This window comes from Saccopteryx leptura, chromosome 9, assembly GCF_036850995.1.
Source record: "Saccopteryx leptura isolate mSacLep1 chromosome 9, mSacLep1_pri_phased_curated, whole genome shotgun sequence".
Taxonomy (NCBI): domain Eukaryota; kingdom Metazoa; phylum Chordata; class Mammalia; order Chiroptera; family Emballonuridae; genus Saccopteryx; species Saccopteryx leptura.
The window spans coordinates 91,011,250-91,031,829 of record NC_089511.1 but is presented as its reverse complement, the minus strand read 5'-3'; the positions used below and the strand labels follow the sequence as shown (position 1 = coordinate 91,031,829).

General features: G+C 44.3%; 1 protein-coding gene across 1 annotated transcript in view; it reads left to right on the top strand.

The window, feature by feature from the left end:
- Window positions 1-20,580, top strand: part of VSTM4 (V-set and transmembrane domain containing 4) — a 101,258-nt gene that overhangs the window by 46,685 nt on the left and 33,993 nt on the right. The window contains exons 5-7 of the mRNA XM_066349534.1: window positions 6,779-6,812; window positions 11,818-11,924; window positions 12,940-13,001. Coding sequence (XP_066205631.1) covers window positions 6,779-6,812; window positions 11,818-11,924; window positions 12,940-13,001 — 203 coding nt within the window. The remainder of the gene's footprint in view (window positions 1-6,778; window positions 6,813-11,817; window positions 11,925-12,939; window positions 13,002-20,580) is intronic.

The following is a 20,580-nucleotide window of genomic DNA, read 5'->3' as shown; positions in this document are numbered from 1 at the left end:
AAATAGCAGGTTCCAGCAGGGACAGGGCACATCTTTAATGTTGGGCTGCACCCCAGGAGGCTGCCCCTTTTATTGGCTAGCTGCAGATGACCATGACTCCCACTGGGAGCAGTTATGCATTTGTGGGCCGGACCACATGTGTCCAGATAAAAACCAACAGCATTCTTGGTAACTCAAATATAGCATATTCTTACATTTAGGGCATCATTACAAACTTGTATCATCTTTATTAAAACTGTTAATATGTATAAGGTGCTTAGAACAGTGCTTGGTGTGTGGAGAGCACAGACCTTACTAGGGACCAACAATAGAGACCCCTGGTTATAGTGTGGGTTTAGGAGTTTTCTATGCACGTGTGGGATAATCGGACCTTCTGCATCCTGGCTGCATAGAAGAGCCAGCCCCTCCTGCCCACACGGGGCCACAGGTTTGCAGGCTGCTACATACATGTGGAAAGCAGAGGTGAGCCCAGCACCTGTTCTACACTTCCTCAGCAATATCTGTCTGCAAGAGGACATTGAAGTAGCTGTCCCCTCTCCTGCTGCAATCCACTGTGGGACTGTGAAATAGATAAAGCCCTTCCTGGAAGCCAGCTCGCTTTCCTTTCCACCCTCCTGCTGTTCTGCCCGCACCCCTGGCCTTGCATTGCCTTCTTTCTCTGGCGTGCTCATTGTTCCCATGAGCTGGAGTCAGTGGCACCCATGTGCAGCTTACCAAGCACGATGATCTCTTCTCCCCTTCTGAGCTGTGTGGCTTTGTTAGTACCAGGGTGCCTGCAACTGCGTCCCAGGGCCTTTGCGGCTCAGAGCCACCTGGAAAACACCAGCCCTGGTGGGCCAGGGTTGAGACTCAAGTTGGTCGAGTAGTTTCCCAAGGCCTTTGCTTCTTGGGAAATTAGTCCAGACTCACTACTTTGGGGTGGTCTCCACCATCTGCCAACCTTCTGTACTTGAGCTTTGAAAATGACGCTTGTGAAGGCACACTAGAACCATGGGGGGAGCAGCCTAAGCCCTGAGCCTTTGTGTTCCATGTTCACCTTGACTCAGTGTCACCTGTGCTCGCCCCAGAGCCGGGCCTCGTTAGGGCCTGCAAGAGGCCTTCGTCCCTGCTGCAAGCTTGCTTCCTGCTGCTCCTCAATGGCTGTCCATAGGATCAAAGGGCCTATGATCTATTCTCTCAGAGCTACAAGGAAGGGGGAGCTGGGGAGCTGTGTCCCACTCATGTGTGAGGCCACAGAGCATAGAATGGGGTGACTGTGGCCAAGGAGGAACAGAGGACAACCCGCGGGTCTTGGGGAGGATGGAGGGCTCACCAGCCTGGCATCAGAGATGCTCGGTCCACCTGAGCACTTCTGAGGAGAAGCCTTGAGGGCAGAATGTGTGGGCTGTGGGCCCACGGCCGCCTTCCCTGTGTGAGGCTCCCGATCTGCCCCGGGAGCTGGGTATGTGTGGGCTGTGGGCCCACGGCCGCCTTCCCTGTGTGAGGCTCCCGAGCTTCCCCGGGAGCTGGGTATGTGTGGGCTGTGGGCCCACGGCCGCCTTCCCTGTGTGAGGCTCCCGAGCTGCCCCGGGAGCTGGGTATGTGTGGGCTGTGGGCCCACGGCCGCCTTCCCTGTGCGAGGCTCCCGAGCTTCCCCGGGAGCTGGGTATGTGTGGGCTGTGGGCCCACGGCCGCCTTCCCTGTGCGAGGCTCCCAAGCTGCCCCAGGAGCTGGGCACAGACAGTGCTGCACCCCGAGCCTGGATCAGGCTTCTGCACTAATAAAGCCCTACTTCTCGGGGCCCAGGTGTCCTCTCTGTAAGATGGCAATAAGAGTTCCTCTCACCTCACAGAGCTGTTGGGGACCATTTCCCAGGTGCTGTGTGGCGGCCAGTCCAGGTGTGGGCCCATCCAGGGAGCAACCTCTCCCACGGGCTGTCCACCTTTCCAAATTGTATCCCTCTGTCCCAGCCATGAGGACTGTGGACCAGCCACCCCTGCTGAGAGGGCCGACAAGACGTCCTGGGTGAGCCATGTGTGTAACTGGACTTTTCTAAAATGTAACTGCTCAGTTGCATTTCAAAAAGGAATAAAAAATGGGAAATTCATTTTAACTTACTTTATTTAACCCAATATATCCAAAATATCATCAATACATTACAATATAAAGATTCTGAATGACACATTTTACCTTCCCTCTTTTCACACTAAGGCTGAAGTTCAGCATGTTCTCACACTTCCTGCATGTTTTGGACTAGTTACATGTTCAGTGCTTGGTGGCTGCCTGGGACCCATGACCACCAGAGAGGACAGCGTGACACCAGATAGACAACTTTATGCGCTGGTGCTTTTCCTTGAACGGCTGTGGTCATGCAGTAGCTCTTTGTACCAAGGGAACAGGAGGTAGAAAGTTTCCCTTTCCTTTTGAGCTTTCCACTTGTTGACCCAGAGAGGTGGCCTGACCTATCTTTGTAACTGTGCTGGCCCGGAAATGATGCTTCCAGAAGGAAAATGAGGTCCTGAGCATGGCATGGGAGGAACCCACTACTTGGCAAAGGAAGCGGCTGGTGGAAGTGGGCACGTGCAGGTCCTGTCTGGCTCCTGACGCGGCAGGGCTCCCTGCCTGTACTGGGGCTGGGGGAGGCTAGGAAGCGGCTGGTGGAAGTGGGCACGTGCAGGTCCTGTCTGGCTCCTGACGCGGCAGGGCTCCCTGCCTGTACTGGGGCTGGGGGAGGCTAGGAAGCGGCTGGTGGAAGTGGGCACGTGCAGGTCCTGTCTGGCCCCTGACGCGGCAGGGCTCCCTGCCTGTACTGGGGCTGGGGGAGGCTGGGGTTACGCAGATGCCAGGGCCCTGTGCAGGGTGGCTGCAGTGCTCCCACGAGGGCAAAGCATTCAAATGACAGAGCAGAAATACCCACAGTCTCACTTATTCAGGGTCATGGCAAGGCCTAGTGGTCTCAAGAGGATGCAGGTGGGTTGTGGCGGGGAATGGTATGGAGGATCAGACCCCACTGGAGTCCCCAGCCGTGCTACAAGGCCTGATAGGGTAGGGGACATGGCTGCCACAATGAGCTTTTATATTCAATTCACTTATCCAACAAAATTTTATCCTAGTTTAGCACATTTTTTGCTTTGAAAGTCCTTTGTTGATCACTCTATTATACTTATCTGTAAAATACTGTGTATAAAATTTTAAAGTTTCTATTTCCTATTCCATAAGCCTGTGGGTTTAATTCTTTTCTGGATGAAGTTATCAACATTGCACAATTAGTAATATTTGGAAAATGATTGTAAAGTTAATTAAAACAACAAATTCAAAATTTAGATAAATAATAATCATTAAGAAGTAAAACTCTATTAGAAATGTATCTTATTGAAATGGATTTTTATTTTACTTGTATAAATTTGGTGATAGACTTCAGCATCAATTTTATTCCTATTTTTTTAACATGAATGTTAGCTCTGTAATATCTTCTTCAATATACAAAAAGGTAGGGATGGATGAAGTTTTCTTTCCTTTTTAAAAAATGTATTCATTTTAGAGAGAGAGGAACAGGAAGAGAGAGAGAGATCAATTTGCTCATGTATGTGCCCTTACCAGCAATCAAATGGGAAGCAGAAACCTCTGCGCTTTGGGATGACGCTAACCAACTGAACTATCTGGCCAGGGTGGATGAAGTGTTATCACGCCACTCAATACTTTAAGCTGCTTCCTAGTTAAAACTCAAAAGTCATATAGTGATTTATCATCGACAATATTTTCTAACACCCTACACCAGCTGACAGCTGGATTAGGTCATGAGTCAGTCCTTGCTGAAGCAAAGCACTGGGAAACCTCCCCCCAGTGGAAGGTTCAGTGGCCCAGTCATTAGCCATTTGCCTTCTCAACGCTGACACCAATATTTCAAATCATCTTCTGTTGGGTGCCCCCTAGTTTTTCCCCCAGGACAGGCCTCCACAGTATAAGTCAGGGTGGCTGAGGGATGTGCCTAGATTTTTGGAAGCAGAAAGAGTGATGTGATGGGATGAGGGTGGGGGGAGGAAAGGATGTCCATGCCTGACCTTCAAGCATGTTTCAGGAGAAAGAATTCTTAGGAAAGAATACCATGGAAGGTAAGAATCTAGAAATAGTCTCTTTTTCTTTTTGGTGACAGAGTCAGAGAGAGGGACAGATAGGTACAGACAGACAGGAAGGCAGAGAGATGAGAAGCATCAATTATTTGTTGCAACACCTTAGTTGTTCATTGATTGCTTTCTCATATGTGCCTTGACCAGGGGGCTATAGCAGACTAAGTAACCCCTTGCTCAAGCCAGGGGCCTTGGGTCCAAGCTGGTGAGTTTTGCTCAAACCAGATGAGCCCGTGCTCAAACTGGTGACCTTGGGGTTTCTTTTTTTTTTTTTTTTTTTTTTTTTTTATTTTTCTGTAGCTGGAAACAGGGAGAGACAGTCAGACAGACTCCCGCATGCGCCCGACCGGGATCCACCTGGCACGCCCACCAGGGGCGATGCTCTGCCCACCAGGGGGCGATGCTCTGCCCCTCCGGGGCATCGCTCTGCCACGACCAGAGCCACTCTAGTGCCTGGGGCAGAGGCCAAGGAGCCATCCCCAGCGCCCAGGCCATCTTTGCTCCAGTAGAGCCTTTGCTGCAGGAGGGGAAAAGAGAGACAGAGAGGAAGGAGGGGGGGTGTGGAGAAGCAAATGGGTGCTTCTATGTGTCCTGGCCGGGAATCGAACCCGGGTCCCCCACACGCCAGGCCGACGCTCTACCGCTGAGCCAACTGGCCAGGGCGACCTTGGGGTTTCAAACTTGGATCTTCTGCATCCCAGTCCAATGTTCTATCTACTGCGCCACTGTCTGGTCAACCTAGAAATAGTTTCTTACAACTGTCCTTCCTAAGGGTACCTAGAGTGTTCAGACCATCAGTCTATATAATAAGCTTAGAGTAGTGCCAGGAATTTATGAAGTGTTCAATAAATACTAACTTTGACTTTATTATTGTTGTACCTGTAAACTATCCTGTGCATGGTGTTGAAATGCACCACAGTAAATGGAATGTGGAGAGAGTTTAGGTACTAATAGGGGGTTGGGCCCAATAAACCTAAAAACGCCCCATTTAAGCCTGAGTCTGTCACCTTGGTCTAGAACCTGAATTGGTCACCTTCCTGACAGATCACTCCTAATATGTAGCTTATGATGACAGTGTTTTATTTGCTCACAGTTTTGCAGGTCTGCAGTTTGGGCTGGGCTCCACTGAGCAGTGCTAGTTTCAGCTGGTCACTCACTCATGCTACTGTGATCCACTGGTTGATCAGCTTGGGTCTGTTTTGGGGGTTCAGCTGAGATGACTTGCATTTGTCCTATGTGGTCTCATCTCCCAGTAGGCTAGTCAGGCTTCTTTATGTGGTAACAGAAGAATTTCCTGCAAGGATGGGGCAAGGGAGGGAGAAGAAGAAGGAGGAGGAGGAGGAATAAAAGAAGGAAGAAGAAGAGGAAGAAGAAGAGGAAGAAGAAGAGGAAGAAGAGGAAGAAGAAGAAGAAGAAGAAAAGGAAGAAGAAGAAGAAGAAGAAGAAGAAGAAGAAGAAGAAGAAGAAGAAGAAGAAGAAGAAGAAGAAGAAAAGGAAGAAGAAGAAGAAGAAGAAGAAAAGGAAGAAGAAGAAGAAGAAGAAGAAGAAGAAGAAGAAGAAGAAGAAGAAGAAGAAGAAGAAGAAGAAGAAGAAGAAGAAGAAGAAGAAGAAGAAGAAGAAGAAGAAGAAGAAGAAGAAGGAGAAGAAGAAGAAGAAGAAGAAGGAGAAGAAGGAGAAGAAGGAGAAGAAGGAGAAGGAGAAGGAGAAGGAGAAGGAGGAGAAGGAGAAGGAGAAGGAGAAGGAGGAGAAGGAGAAGGAGAAGGAGAAGGAGAAGGAGAAGGAGAAGAAGAAGAAGAAGAAGAAGAAGAAGAAGAAGAAGAAGAAGAAGAGAAGGAAGAGGGAGGAAGGAGGGGAGGAAGAGAGCAAGCATGCATGTAAACCTCAGGGCGAGGCGCATGCCATGTGGCCAAGCCCAGAGTCAGCATGGGAGAGTGTTGCACATGGGTGTGGAGGGAAATGGAGGTGTGATCACTGGGCCATTGATGTTACAATCTACCACACAGATCCAGGCCCTGTGGCTGCTTCAGCTTTGCTTTTATTTTAGGTGAACTCCTCTCTGAACTTAGATTGGACACTTGTTAGGATAACTGCCTAGGTAGTTTTATTTTTCCTTTACAACTATAATCTTTTTTTTTTTCAAGGACACTGATGGTGGAGGATATCTTCCTCTTAGACTGTTTTTCCAAGGGCATCTTGTTAGTCCTGGAAGAGCATTGATCAGAGAATGGAAACCCATTTTATACAGAGGAGTGTGTAAGTAGAAATAGGTGGCCCCAAGAAGGCTTTTTCATCATCAAGGCAGAGTTCAGAAGTTGGGTGACTCTGTTACTTCTGGAACCTTCTGGTTAGAACCCAACTCAACCTAGCAATAAATAAATAAATAAATAAATAAATAAATAAATAAATAAATAAAGTTTTGGGTTATGTAATCAGGAAGTGTAGGATGTATGGCTTCAGGCCTGGCTTGATCCAGGTGTGGAACAATATCAAACCACTGTGGTGTCCATGCTCTGGCTCTGCTAAACTCATCCCCAGAGAAGTATAAAAGCCCTGAGATGTGGCTTGAACCAGTATCTGGTCAACACCTGGGCACTTAGTCTCCTGTTAATTCCTGGAGCATATATGTCTAAAGTAGCATTCATTTACCATCTTTTTTTTTTTTCTTTTCACAGTGAGACATTATTTGGTGAAATGCCCTCAGAGCAGGTAATATTCTTTCTTTTTTTCCAAATGAAACTCTTTGCTATTTTCTTTTGCTATTACCAAGAAATTGGTTAACTTTGTATCTTTACTTAAAAGGCTGTATATTAGTCCACAAATTGGCCTAAAAATGTATGTTCTGCATGCATTTGTGTATTTCTAGACTTTGTGCCCTGGTTATCATCCCCAGAGGAACCAGAACTCATGGTGATTCGTGCTGGCCCAACATGCATGCTGGGGGGAGGGTCTGGCATCTGCTCCTGCAGGACAGCTCCCCCATTTAGAAAGGTGCTGGCAACCAGACTGAACCACTTTGATGCCTTCTGGTCCCAGTTACTCCTAATTTTTTTCCCCAACAATGCCTGTATGTCAGATGCCCCACTCTAAAGAAGATGCTAGCCTTTTAGGTGGTCAGACACAGCTCGCAAGTGACATAACCATTAAATAAATAATGTAAACTCGTAGTATTTAAAAATGTGAGACTTTTGATCCAGACAAGATGGCATAAGTCCCCGCTCTTCCTTGCTAAGCACAGCTGTAAACCTTGGAGACAGTATAAGAGGCAGCCGACGAGGACTCTGGGTGGTGGTTAAAAGAAGATTATGAAAACCAAAGACAAAGAAATAAATCTTAAAGGCAACTAGAGGAAAACTAGGTATTACCTATAGGGAACACAAATTTGAATGACAGTGTGTTAAAAAAAAGTACTGTCAATTACAAATTCTTTATGTAGAAAAATTATCCTTTAGGGTCAAACGGAAATAAAGACATTCTCAGACAAAGAGAAACTCAAAAGAATTTGTTACTATCAGGCCTACTTTAAAAGAAATGTTTGAGCACTGGCAAGATGGCTCGGTTTGTTAGAGTATCATTCCAATAGGCCAAGGTTGTGGGTTTGATCCCTGGTCAGGGCACATACAGGAACAGATTGATGTTTCTGTCTATCTGTCTATCTCCTTTCCTCTCTCTCTAAAATCAATAAATAAATTTAAAAAATAATAATAAAAGAAATTCTTGAAATAGAAGAGAAAATCTTAGTGAATTAAGAAGGAAAAAGAAATGCTTGAACATAAAGATGGGTACATAAGTAGACTATTTTTTCTTCATGAGATTTAAAAATATTTGGTGATTAAGGCAAAAATTATAAAACCATCTGATACCCAAGAAGAGCATTATGATATTTACTAGTGCGGAGGGTAAGGTGACCTCAGTAGTAGTGAGGATTCCACACTTCAAAGTGATAGCATGTTGGTAACAGTGGACTGTGTAAATCACATATGTATAAGAGGACTTTAGTATCCCACTCCTCCATCAAGATATGTCTGAAAAGAACATCGAAGTAGTTGTCTCCACTCCTGATGTGATCCCCTATTAAATCCTAAGATAAAGAGAGCCTATCTAAGAAGCCAGGCACCAGAGGGTGAGCCCCATTTTCTCTCCACCGTCCTGCTGCTCTGTCCTTGTCCCTGACCTTGCACTGCCTTCTTCTCCTCTGGTGCTCACTGTTCCCATGAGCTGGAGTCAAGGGCACCCAGGTGTTGTGGGCTCACGGTTGGCACAAGCATACTTCTGGCTGACGCAATATGAATGAGCACTAAATGGGGAGCATCTAAAGAATGGAAAAAGATATACCATGCAAACAGTAATGCTAAGAGAAGTTATAACTAAATTAATATAAGACAATATATAATTTAAGACAAGAAATATCACAAGAGACAAAGGAGGAAGTTTTATCATTTTAAAGGAACTAAACATCAGGAAGATATAGCAACCAGAAGTCTATAAGGATCTAACAACAAAGCCTCAGATACATGAAACAAAAACAGAAAATTGAAAGATAAAATAGATCATTCTAGAATAATAGCTGATTTCAATGCTCTACTCAACAATAGTTGATAGAATACCTAGACAGAAGATCAATAAAGGCACAGGAGTTCAAGCATAAGAATACTCTACCCCAGCGGTTCTCAACCTGTGGGTCGTGACATATTTTATTTAAAAATGTATTGTATAATAAATATGTATTTTCCGATGGCTTTAGGCGACCCCTGTGTTTTGGTCGTTCGACCCCCGTCGGGGTCGTGACCCACAGTTTGAGAACCGCTGCTCTACCCAATGACAGCATGATACATCTTTTTGAGCATATTTGGAACATTCTCCAGAATAGACCATATGCTTGCCCATTAAACAAAACTTAAGAATTTTATGTATGTAAAAAATCATATAAAGTTTGTTCTCTGACGACAACAAAATTAAACAGAAATTATTTAATATCAAGTATTTAAAAAATGTCAATCCTTCACAAATGCTTCTAAAAATTTGAGAAAGCATAGTCTGTTCTACAAATGGTACTGGAACAAAATATATCAAGAACTCTTTAAAATGTTCCAGAGGCAGATATGTGGGCATGCCTTCTGTTGGGCCAGCCCACAAGCCTGCCTTTGGAAAACCTGCACCCTGGAACTCTGGAGAGGCCAGGCCTGCTCCTGTAAATCTGGAAATGGGCATCTTGCTGACTTCCATTTCTCTTCCTAATTCAAACCTCATCCCAGTCTGACCACATGAAGCCCAGATCCCTTGTCATGGCAGCTCACTAGTGAACAGGCCATCCTTTGCCCTTAAACCAGCTTTGTCTTGTGCGCCTTGTCTCTGTAGCCCAGCAGTTCTTCTGTCCCTGTCCTGCCAGGGGACTCCCAGATCTGGGCTCAATCGTCTGTGCTGTGGCAGGTGACCAGGTCCCTGGAGTCTCAAGGTATGATCCAGACTCATGTTCTCTGTCCCCTGATTACATCCTCCTAAGGAAGAGTAGGTAGAGGGCACAGGACCGGGACAAGGTACCAGGAGTGGAAACCCTCAGGAAGGAGAGGGACCTTCAGGGTGAGGTTACATGCTGGCACTGAATCTACAGCCACTGACTGGGGGCCTTGCCAAGAGCCTGGGGCAGAACCTGGAGACCTTAGAGAACCCTGTGACTTGTTGAGAGAAGTTCAAACAGAAAGTAAGCAAGTCTCGTTTTGAATTTCTGTCATCCCTGAAGTTGGAAGATGCCCTGACCTTCAGGATTGGGAGACTTTTTTCCCCAGTGCAAAGTGCTCTCCTGGAGCAGAGAGCGGGGCTCCAGTGGATGGCTCTGGGTCCTGCAATATGAATATTTGCAACATGCCTTCCCCAGGGAAAATGGCTGCGAGAGCAGTTCCACTGAATGACATTTCTCCAAAAGTTCCCAGAGAAGCATATTTAAAATGAAATGCCACCAATCGCATATAGGTGTGATGGATTTGCACAGGATGACACATCTCTTTAGTGGAATCAAGTGCCTTCCTTCCTGTAGTTTATGTTGAAGAAAGGCGTTGAGAGAATGGCCAAGGGCACAGAACAGGCAGTTCCCAGCTAGTTCATTTCCTGACCTTTTGTTTAAGCTCTTCTTCTGAGCTTGACATAAAGTATTTGTAAATGGGAGAAATTAAACTGGACATGATGTTACCTGTGTCAACAGCAGTTACAACAGAAATTAGCCAAGCTTCCTTTATGTGTTTTGGTGCATACAGTTTATCGAGGATAAACAGGGGCAGAGACTGTATGTATGTTTGATAAATTACAGCTCAGCTTTACTGTGATTTGTGAGCTTAATTTAAAGCATTTTGCAATCGTTTCTGAACCAGCAAAGATTTTTTTTAAATTTGAGGGCCGTGGCTGGTTGGCTCAGTGATAGAGGATTGGCCCAGCATGTGGATATCCCAGGTTCAATGCCCAGTTAGGGCACACAGGAGAGGTGACTACTGCTTCTCCACCCATCCCCCTCTCGCTTCTCTTCCTCTCTCTCTCTCTCTCTCTCTCTTTCTCTTCCTTCTCCCTCCTGTAGCCATGGCTTGATTGGAGCGAGTTGGCCCTGGGCACTGAAGATGGCTCCATGGCCTCTGCTTCAGGTGCAAAGAAGAGCGAGGCTGCTGAGCAATGGAGCTGCAGCCCCAGATGGGCAGAGCACTGACCCCTAGTGGGCTTGCCAGGTGGATCTGGGTTGGGGCACATGCAGGAGTCTGTCTCTCTGCCTACCCTCCTCTCACTGAATAAAAAAAACTTTAAAAAAAAATTAATTGGGATGGTGATGGTTCTCAAGGCCATACAGGTTTCAAGTGTACAACTTGCCTGACTAGGCGGTGGTGCAGTGGAAACAGTGTCGGCCTGGGATGCAGAAGACCCAGGTTCAAAACCCTGAGGTTGCCGGCTTGAGTGTGGGATTATAGAATGACCCCATGGTTACTGGTTTGAGCCCAAAGGTTGCTGGCTTAAAGCCCAAGTTCGCTGCCTTGAGGCCCAAGTTCGCTGACTTGAGTCCAAGGTCACTGGCTTGAGCAAGGGGTCACTGGCTCAGCTAAAGCCCCCCAGTCAAAGCACATATGAGAAAGCAATCAATGAACAATTAAGGAGCTACAATGAAAAATTGATGCTTTTTATCTCTCTCCCTTCCTGCCTGTCTGCCCCCCCCCCCAGCTGAAAAGAGAGAGAGAGAGCGAGAGAGAGCCTCTCTTGGCAACTATACTTCTCTGGCTAGAAAAGGTGCCCAAAGACAAGAGATTCTAGAAGGGACTTCCCCCTGGGTTCCCAGATCCAATAGGGGAATTCAAGCAGAAGTTTCTAGTGATACCTTAACATCCTATTGGTGATGTAGCTAAGCCAGACTGTGTAACCAGTGACACCAGGTGTGAGCCATAGGTCTGTACATCCCTGAGCAATATAAACAAGCTGACCCTGGACTTCTCCAAAGATTTTAGAATTTTGAACAACAGGTTATAAATCACCAACAAGCTCATCTTGTTGTCCCCATCTCAGCCAAGGGTCAGTACCAGACCCCCAGACGTCCCTGGGGATAAGCAGAGAGCAATCAGTCCCAGTTAAGCTGTAAGGTAACCCTGCCTTACAGAGCTACACAGAGTGCTTGGAAACTATTGCTTCCTTTCCTTGTCCCTGCGACAGATTTGCCTTTGCTTCACCAGGAGCCTTTCTTCTACAGCTCCGGGGAGACGGTCACCAGCGTGACCAGCTTGGCTCCACTGCAGCCTAAGAAGGGCAAGAGGCGGAAGGAGAAGGCAGACGTTCCTCCTGCAGTACCTGCCAAAGGTAGGAAGCTGGCCTGCCATCATCCACGGGGAAACCACCATGACTGATCCAGAAGTGGGCCTGGGGTTTGATGTGGGATCAGGACAGGGGAGCTAGACAGATGGAGGAGATGACATCAAATGATGATATGGTCCAGAGAACCCTACCTAGATTTTGGTTGTAACTGAGCTCCATTCCTGGGGCGAGACCAAGGGTGGTGCCATTAGCCCAGCATGGCTTTAGTGGAGAGTTGGAAGGCTAACATCCACAGACCAATTCCACAGTGTATTTCACTTTGAACTGTCGACATGGGCTGCACATAGTGGGGAGGGGTAGGAGGGTAGTGCATCTTGTTCACTCAAGGGACAGAAGACTCTTTGATTGTTCTAAAGATGTAAAACAGGTATGTAATTTGTTTTGGATTTGTTCTGAGGCTAAAACAAGGGTTATTCTTTGGTTGCAGTTAAAGCAACATAAAAGGGGAGGATGGATATTTCTGGAGGAGAGAACTGTACACATCTTAGGAGAAGTAAGGCCATCTAGCAATAGTTTCTAACATAACCATGGCCAATTTAAAAGAAGTTCACACCTCAAAGAATTTGGAATATAGTTGGAAGTACTAGGATTGCCCAGATGAACAATTTAATGATGAGGCAAGATGCATGTTATCCCTCCATTGAGGCTTCACAGGATGTCCTTAGGGACATGTGGAGCCCTGTGATGAAGTCCAGTTGTCTAAAGCGAGGAGAGGGGCTGCAAGGCATGGTATTCAGTGAGGCATGACAGGTGTAGGTCTGGGGAGGGAAGGGGCATAGAACCCTGCCTGGCCAGACAATGTGCTGCTATAATGTCCCATTCAGTCAATGTAGATGGCACATGGTGCTAAGGGTCCTGGCAGGAGCTGCAGGCTGAACTCCTTCACTAACGGGGTTAGGGAGGGTCCAGGACCCCCCAGGGCATGCCTGTGGTGTTCATGACACATGGTGCTAAGGGTCCTGGCAGGAGCTGCAAGCTGACCCCTGACATCCTTCCACAGCTCCCATGGCCGCTGCGTTCCATAAGCCGAAGCTGCTGAAGCCACAGAGGAAGGCTGGCCTGGTGAGTGATTGAAGGGGGCTGTTGTCCCATCAGGTCTGGAACCATGTCTGGATCCACAGGGTACCTTTACTGACTCAAAACATGCTGAAAGTTGGTGTTTTTACCCAAGCAAGGGCCACTGTCTTCCTGGATCAGCTTCTGAGACAGTTTTTCTGCTTACTGAGTTCCCATCATGGCTTTTCTAAAATCCAAGTGGAATTCTTTTTATATATATTTTTATTATAAGTACTACTTTAAAAAAAATAGAATAAAAGTCACACTCAGGAATGTAAAAATTAAAAGTAGACCTGCTTGTATAAATTTACCTGATAACCACAGTGAAGAACCTTAAAAACAATATATGCTGTAGCTTTTTATTTTGGAATAATTTTCGATTTACAGAAGAGCTGTGAAGCTAGCACGGAGTTTCCGCCTCCCTCTGCCCGGCTTCTCCTAGTGTTAACCTCTTACGCAGCCGAAGTGCATTGTTAAAACTAAGGCATTCCCATCAGCATATTGCCATTGACTGCACTTCGGACTTGGACCAGATATCAGCAGTTTACCTCTAGTGTTCTTTCTCTGCTCCTGGATCAACCCCAGGAGATGACATTGTTTTTAGTCATCGTGTCTTCTTAGTCCCTTTCCATCTGTGACAGTCCCTCAGTCCTGCCATTTTCTTCAATGGCCTTGAGATCTTTGAAGAGTAATAGCCAGTTATTTCTTTGAATGTCGTCCCTTGAGTTGGGTTTCTCTAAGTTTTTCTGATCATTGGAATGGGGTTATGGATTTGGGGGAAGAAGAACACAGGTGATACTCTGTGTTCACTACATTCATTGCATCGTATCAGAGGTGCAGAGTGCCAGTGTATCTTATTAATGGTGAATCTTCATCACTTGGTTAAGGTGATGTCTGACAGGCTTCTTCCGTATACAGTTCTATTTTTTCCCTTTCCACATTCTATTCATTAGAAGCTAGTCACGAAGTCCAGTTTACACTCAGGGGAGGAGAGTTAAGCTTCACCTCCTGAGGGGAGGAAGAGTGTCAAAACCACCACAGGAATTAATAAATATTTTAGGGGAGATATGTCAAGGCCATATAGATATTCTGCTTTTCCTTGAACTTTGCCCACTACTTTTAGCATTCATCAGTGGATTTTGACAGGGTGTTCTAACAGTGATTTTCTATTTTCCTCAGTCTGTCTGCATTCACTATTTGAAATTCTTTTGTAAGGAAAAGGTGGACCCCTTTCCTCGTTTATTTATTCATTAAATTCTTTATAACAGTATGTTTGCATGGATATTTAATATTTTTAGTGTCTGATCATATTGTTGCTTATTCTGCTTCTAATATTGTTCATTACTTGTGCAAGAGAGAGAAGGAGAGAAACTAGCAAACTTATTCTACAGTACAGTACGTATCTACAATGAAGGGCTAGGATATGCTTGAAGGAAAAGAAGAATGTGGAGATTTTATACACCAACTCCAAAGGTTGACATTAAAGCCACCAGTAATTAATTCAGTATTGTAATAGCACAAGGTTAGACAGATAGACTGAAGGGACAGAATAAAGAACCCCAAACCATCTACATATATGTTGTCACTTGATCTATTACAAAAGTGACATTATAGCAGACGAAGAAGAGATTACCTTTTCAATCTGTGATGCTGGGTCTATTGGCCACCCATCTGGAAAACAGAGATCCAGACCCTACTTCATTTCACACCACATGCAAAAGTTAGAGAAGGCAGGCCCTGGCTGGTTGGCTCAGTGGTAGAGCGTCGGCCTGGCGTGCAGAAGTCCCGGGTTCGGTTCCCGGCCAGGGCATACAGGAGAAGTGCCCATTTGCTTCTCCACCTCTCCCCCTCTCCTTCCTCTCTGTCTCTCTCTTCCCCTCCCGCAGCCGAGGCTCCATTGGAGCAAAGATGGCCCGGGCGCTGGGGATGGCTCCTTGGCCTCGGCCCCAGGCGCTAGAGTGGCTCTGGTCGCAGCAGAGCGACGCCTCGGAGGGGCAGAGCATCACCCCCTGGTGGGCAGAGCGTTGCCCCCTGGTGGGCAGAGCGTCGCCCCCTGGTGGGCATGCCCGGTGGATCCCTGTCGGGCGCATGCAGGAGACTGTCTGACTGTCTCTCCCCGTTTCCAGTTTCAGAAAAATACAAAAAAAAAAAAAAAAAAAAGTTAGAGAAGGCTCCTAGACCAAAGGAAAAAAAAAGGTAAAGATAGCATATCTCCTTAACTTCAGGGCAGGCAGGGATTTTTTTTTTAAACAAGGTACATAAAATACCAACCATAGAAAGGAAGATTGGAAAATTTGAATTGTGTTGAAATTGAGAGGGTCTATTCTAATTAAAGCTATCAATATAAGAATAAAAAGACAGGCCAGACGTTGGGTGAGCGGACTGTCATGCATATACCTGACAAAGGGTTCTCTAGACCAGGGGAGTCCACCTTTTCATACCTACTGCCCACTTTTGTATCTCTGTTAGTAGTAAAATTTTCTAACCGCCCACCGATTCCATAGTAATGGTGATTTATAAAGTAGGGAAGTAACTTTACTTTATAAAATTTATAAAGCAGAGTTACAGCAAGTTAAAGCATATAATAATAATTACTTACCAAGTACTTTATGTCAGATTTTTGCTAAGTTTGGCAGAATAAATCTTTATAAAACAACTTACTATAGTTAAAGCTATCTTTTTGTTTATACTTTGGTTGCTCTGCTACTGCCCACCATGAAAGCTGAAATGCTCACTAGTGAGCGGTAGGGACCAGGTTGACACAAATCAATAAGAAATGACAACATTACAGAAAATGAGAAGGAGCCTTACAAATGCACTTCATAAAAGAAGATGTGCAAGTACTAATAAGCTTATGAAAACTACTTGATTTCATTGGTGTCATGGAAATGCAAGTTAAAGGCATAAAACCAGTTTGCCTCTCCCAGGATGGCTAAAATGAAATACTTGTATGATTTTTTTTTTTTCTATTTTTTATGTCTGCTTTTCTCTGATCCATTTGGAATTTAGGGATGGATTCAGTTGTATGTTTGTCAGATTCTTTTTTATTTTACTTTGTTTTATATTTCAATAATCATCACTTGCTAGTTTCATTGATCTTGTCACTACTGTCTAAACAATTAAACAATTATTTAAACTTAAGTTTTACTAGTGTTATTACTCTTTCTTAAGTTCAATGTCTTCTCTTTCAAATATCTTTATTTGTTTTTACATTTGAGCAATTTGCCTGTGAACGGGAATCTAGTTTGGTGAACTTTCACCACTCTGTTCTGGGAAATATGGTGAGAGCTTTATGTGCATGTATATTTACTTCCCCTATTGTTCCAGGTAAGTTCCCAACTCCTTCCTGTGACCTACAGCACCCTACATCACACAAACCACGTATGTAGTTTAAATTTTTTAGTAGCCAAGAGTAAGGATGCGAAAAGAAACAGATGCCACCAATTTTAATAATATGGTTTATTTAACCCAACATATCAAATATATTATCATTTAAACACACAATCAATATAAAAATCCCTGGTGAGATATTATCTACTAAATCTCCCAGATATAGTGTACCTGTTACACTTCCTGCGCATCTCATTTTCAGAACTACGTTTCAAGTGGGTAAAAGCTATATTGGCTAGCAGCTACCCTGTTGGACAGCACAGCCCTGTGTGGTCTAGGCCCTGTTACCTCCCTTACCTCCCTGACATCATTTCTGCCCCTCTTCCTCATTCCGCTTTGGCCACGTTGGCCTCCCAGCTGGTCCTTAAACAAACCAAAAGCTCTGCAAGGGCCTTTGCATCAGCCATCCACTTTGCCTGGACCTTCCTTCCCAATGTATGCCTGTGGCATACACTCACCCCTAGGGTCTCTATTCAAACATGACCTCAATGCAGAAGCTGTCTGAAATCCTGTCTTAAACCTGCCCATTCTCTGATGTCACTCCCATTAGAGATGCCTTCAGGTCTTTACGTTTGTCTGTTAATTGCCTCTCTCTTCTACCAGAATGCCAGCTCTTTGGAAGCAGAGCGTGTTTGCTCTAGTCCATGGCTGTGTTCCCGTGCCCAGAGCTGTGGAAATCTTATCAGTGATTCTGCATGCCAGCTTGCTGGGGCTTCTGTCAGGCTGCTTCCACCGCTCTGGACAGTGAGCCTGACAGTAAGATGAGTGACTTGTGCAAAGTAATACAGCCTGTGGGCTGCAGTCAGGACTTGAACCTGGGTCCTTCTGAACCAAACCTGAAATTTTAAGCCACGCGTTTGAAGATGTGCTTCAGAGTGGAGTCTGAGTCTCTGAGCCCAGCCCTGACAGCCTACTGTGGTGAGGTCCTGCCCCCACCCTGCCTCCTGCCCTTCCACTGGAGAAGCCGGTTCCCCTATTGTCTAGAGGGAGCCTTCTTTTGTCACAGTGAATTGTGGGGTCACACAATGCAATTCCATTTTTTCACCAAAAATTTGTCATCAGTCCTGCTCTTTTACCACACTCATCCTTAAATGCAATAGCAGAGTGTTTGTGATTTTAATAGCTCCCTGGTCACTCAGTCGGCTTTTAGAAACTGAACTGAACCCAAAGGCTGAAACTGCCAACTTGCCTGGGAGCATTCTGTATCCCACCCATGAGGTCCAGTTTCCCAGAGATAGACAGGCTGAGCTCACTCCTTCTCAGCTGTGCACCTCACTGTAGAGCGGAGTGGGAGGCTGTGTGTCTTTTCTTCTTAATTCTGATTTTTATCAACAACCTTCTGAGTGACCATGCCTTTTGAATTTTCCCACCTTGCATTCTCTCTAAGTTGCTCAAGGACCGTTGTTTCTAATCTAGTCTCTTAACCCTGGTTATTATAGAAATGGCTTTTTTTTTTTTAATGTTAAAATTCAAAGGGTTTATCTTATTTCACTGTAGGAGTAAATGTCAGAATTGTCAAGTCTATATTTTCAATCAGCACTAGATTTTAACAGTATCCAAAATTTCATATAGAAGAATGGTTTATTATAAAAGACTGTACATAAAATTTAGACGAGTTATATACAGAACATTCCAGTTGAAAAAATGAAATGAAAGCTGATCACTAGTGACACTGAAATCATGTTTAAAATTAACAAGGCTATATGCATATGCAACAGTCACACTGCTATGGTAGCAATGGTCTTTAATTCTCAGAAATAAGTGTCTGTCTTACCATTTACTATGCTGTTAAAAGTCTGTAATGCCCAGTATATACTGTTACTTGAAATTCCAAACAATTCCTCAATACAAAGAAACCCACACTTGAGTGCTCTACGTTAATGTCCTAGGCAATACAGAATTCTATACAAGAGAAAACATCCCTTTAAACCTCCCTTAAATTAAGAGACACACAAAGTGCACGTGTTGCATTTCAATTTTGTCAAAAGACAATACAGGTATATCCCTGTTCACTGATTAATATGTGACCCACCTTTTCTTCAATTTTAAAAATCTTTTTATGTTGCTAGTGCCAAGTAATGGATTAAATAGTACCTATTCAAAAGTCAATGGCAGCCACATCTACAAAACAGTACGTAAAAGATACTTAAATTTCCTTTCATTGAACAACAGTCCACTGGAAAACTGGAGGACTGATAACAGCAATCCTTAAGAATTTTACCTACATAATGTGTATACTTTTACACATTTTCTTAGCTCTGAAAAAAAAATTATTTTAGAAAAGCAATAAGTACATTGACTTGTAAATAACCATCTAAGATTTTTAATCTGCAAAAATCAGTTACTTTTGATCCTGGGAGAGGATGAGATAAGGCTAGAATTTTTTTCCAAGTTAATATACTAAGAAAACAGAACCATAATTCTGCAATAAATCAGTATATTTTATTTTTTAAAAGCAAATCAGTGAAGTAAAGGACAAAACCTTTGGTTCACTTATGTATTTATGAATGGAAAAATTTATAATGCAAATTCACGCATTAAAAAACTTAGGTACAAATTACAACATTACAGATAACCCTTTTGACACAGAGATAACTAGTCAGAGGGTGACGGAGGACAATCTGACTCTGGGTGAGGGGTATGCAACATAATTTAATGACAAGATAACCTAGACATGTTTTCTTTGAATATATGTACCCTGAATTATTAATGTCATCCCATTAACATTAATAAAATTTATTAAAGAAAAAAAAAAAAAGAAACGGCTTTTGAGATTCTGTTGACATATCCTGGGGATATATCCAAAAGAGTGCTTTTTTGCAAGTCGTCATTCAGTTCTCACATCAGTACTCCTCCATCCCTAGATTTGCATGTGAGGACACACTGTTTGAGACAAATGAGTTACTACAGCCCACAGAGAGAGTATTATTCTCCCCTGAAGACAGTGTTGCACCTCAGAGAATAGGAATAGCCCTTTTGTATGTAGTCAGTTTTTGTTTTTTGGGGTTTTTTTTTTGAGAGAAAGAGAGAGGCAGGGAAAGAGAGACAGGAACATTGAACTGCTCCTGTACATGCTATGGGATGACGCTCTAACCAATCAAGCTATCTGGCCAGGGCTTAATTTTTATTAACTTTTAGAAAGACAGAGAGAGAAGAGGAGAGAGAGGGGAGGGAAAAGGGAAGCATTTATTTGTTGTTCCACTCAGTTGCGCATTTTTTGGTTGCTTCCCATGTGTGCCCTGACCAGGGATCGAACCCACAACCTTGTTGTTTTGGGTCGACACTCTTAACCAACTGAGCACGCCAGGGCCGTGTGTTATCAGTCTTGAATGGATAACTTCCCTTAGTCCACAGCCAGGTAGTCCCCACCTTTCACTATCCATTACATAAAAATCAGTTGTGCACCTACTGACTGGCCACAAATGCTGCCTTAGCAGTTTTGGCCACCTATGAACAGACTGGGTTCAACATCATCTGCAGACAGCTCCGGTCCTAATTACAAGTTTCTGTTGCTAACAGTTTTGTTCCTGTGCTTGTCTGAGCAGGCATGCTCCTCTGTGTGGAGATTCAACATAGGAACTTCTTCATTTTCACAGAGAGTAAGTCCTGGGCAGTTATGTGTTTCTAAAGGACTCTTTGTTTTATAGAAATACTCCCAATAACCAGTTTTTTGGGGGTTTTTTTGTTTTCTTTTGGTTTTTTTAAAATTTTTATTAATTTAATGGGGTGACATCAATAAATCAGGGTACATATATTCAAAGAAAACATGTCCAGGTTATCTTGTCATTCAATTATGTTGTATACCCATCACCCAAAGTCAGATTGTCCTCCGTCACCTTCTATCTAGTTTTCTTTGTGCCCCTCCCCTTCCCCCTCTCCCTCTTTCCCTCCCCCCCCATAACCACCACACTCTTGTCCATGTCTCTTAGTCTCGTTTTTATGTCCCACCAATGTATGGAATCCTGCAGTTCTTGTTTTTTTCTGATTTACTTATTTCACTCCGTATAATGTTATCAAGATCCCACCATTTTGTTGTAAATGATCCGATGTCATCATTTCTTATGGCTGAATAGCATACCATGGTGTATATGTGCCACATCTTCTTTATCCAGTTTTCTATTTTTTTTTACAGTGATTAAAGCCTTTAAGCAAACTCTTGGCCAATACAGCAAGAATCCATAAAAGAGTAGTGTCC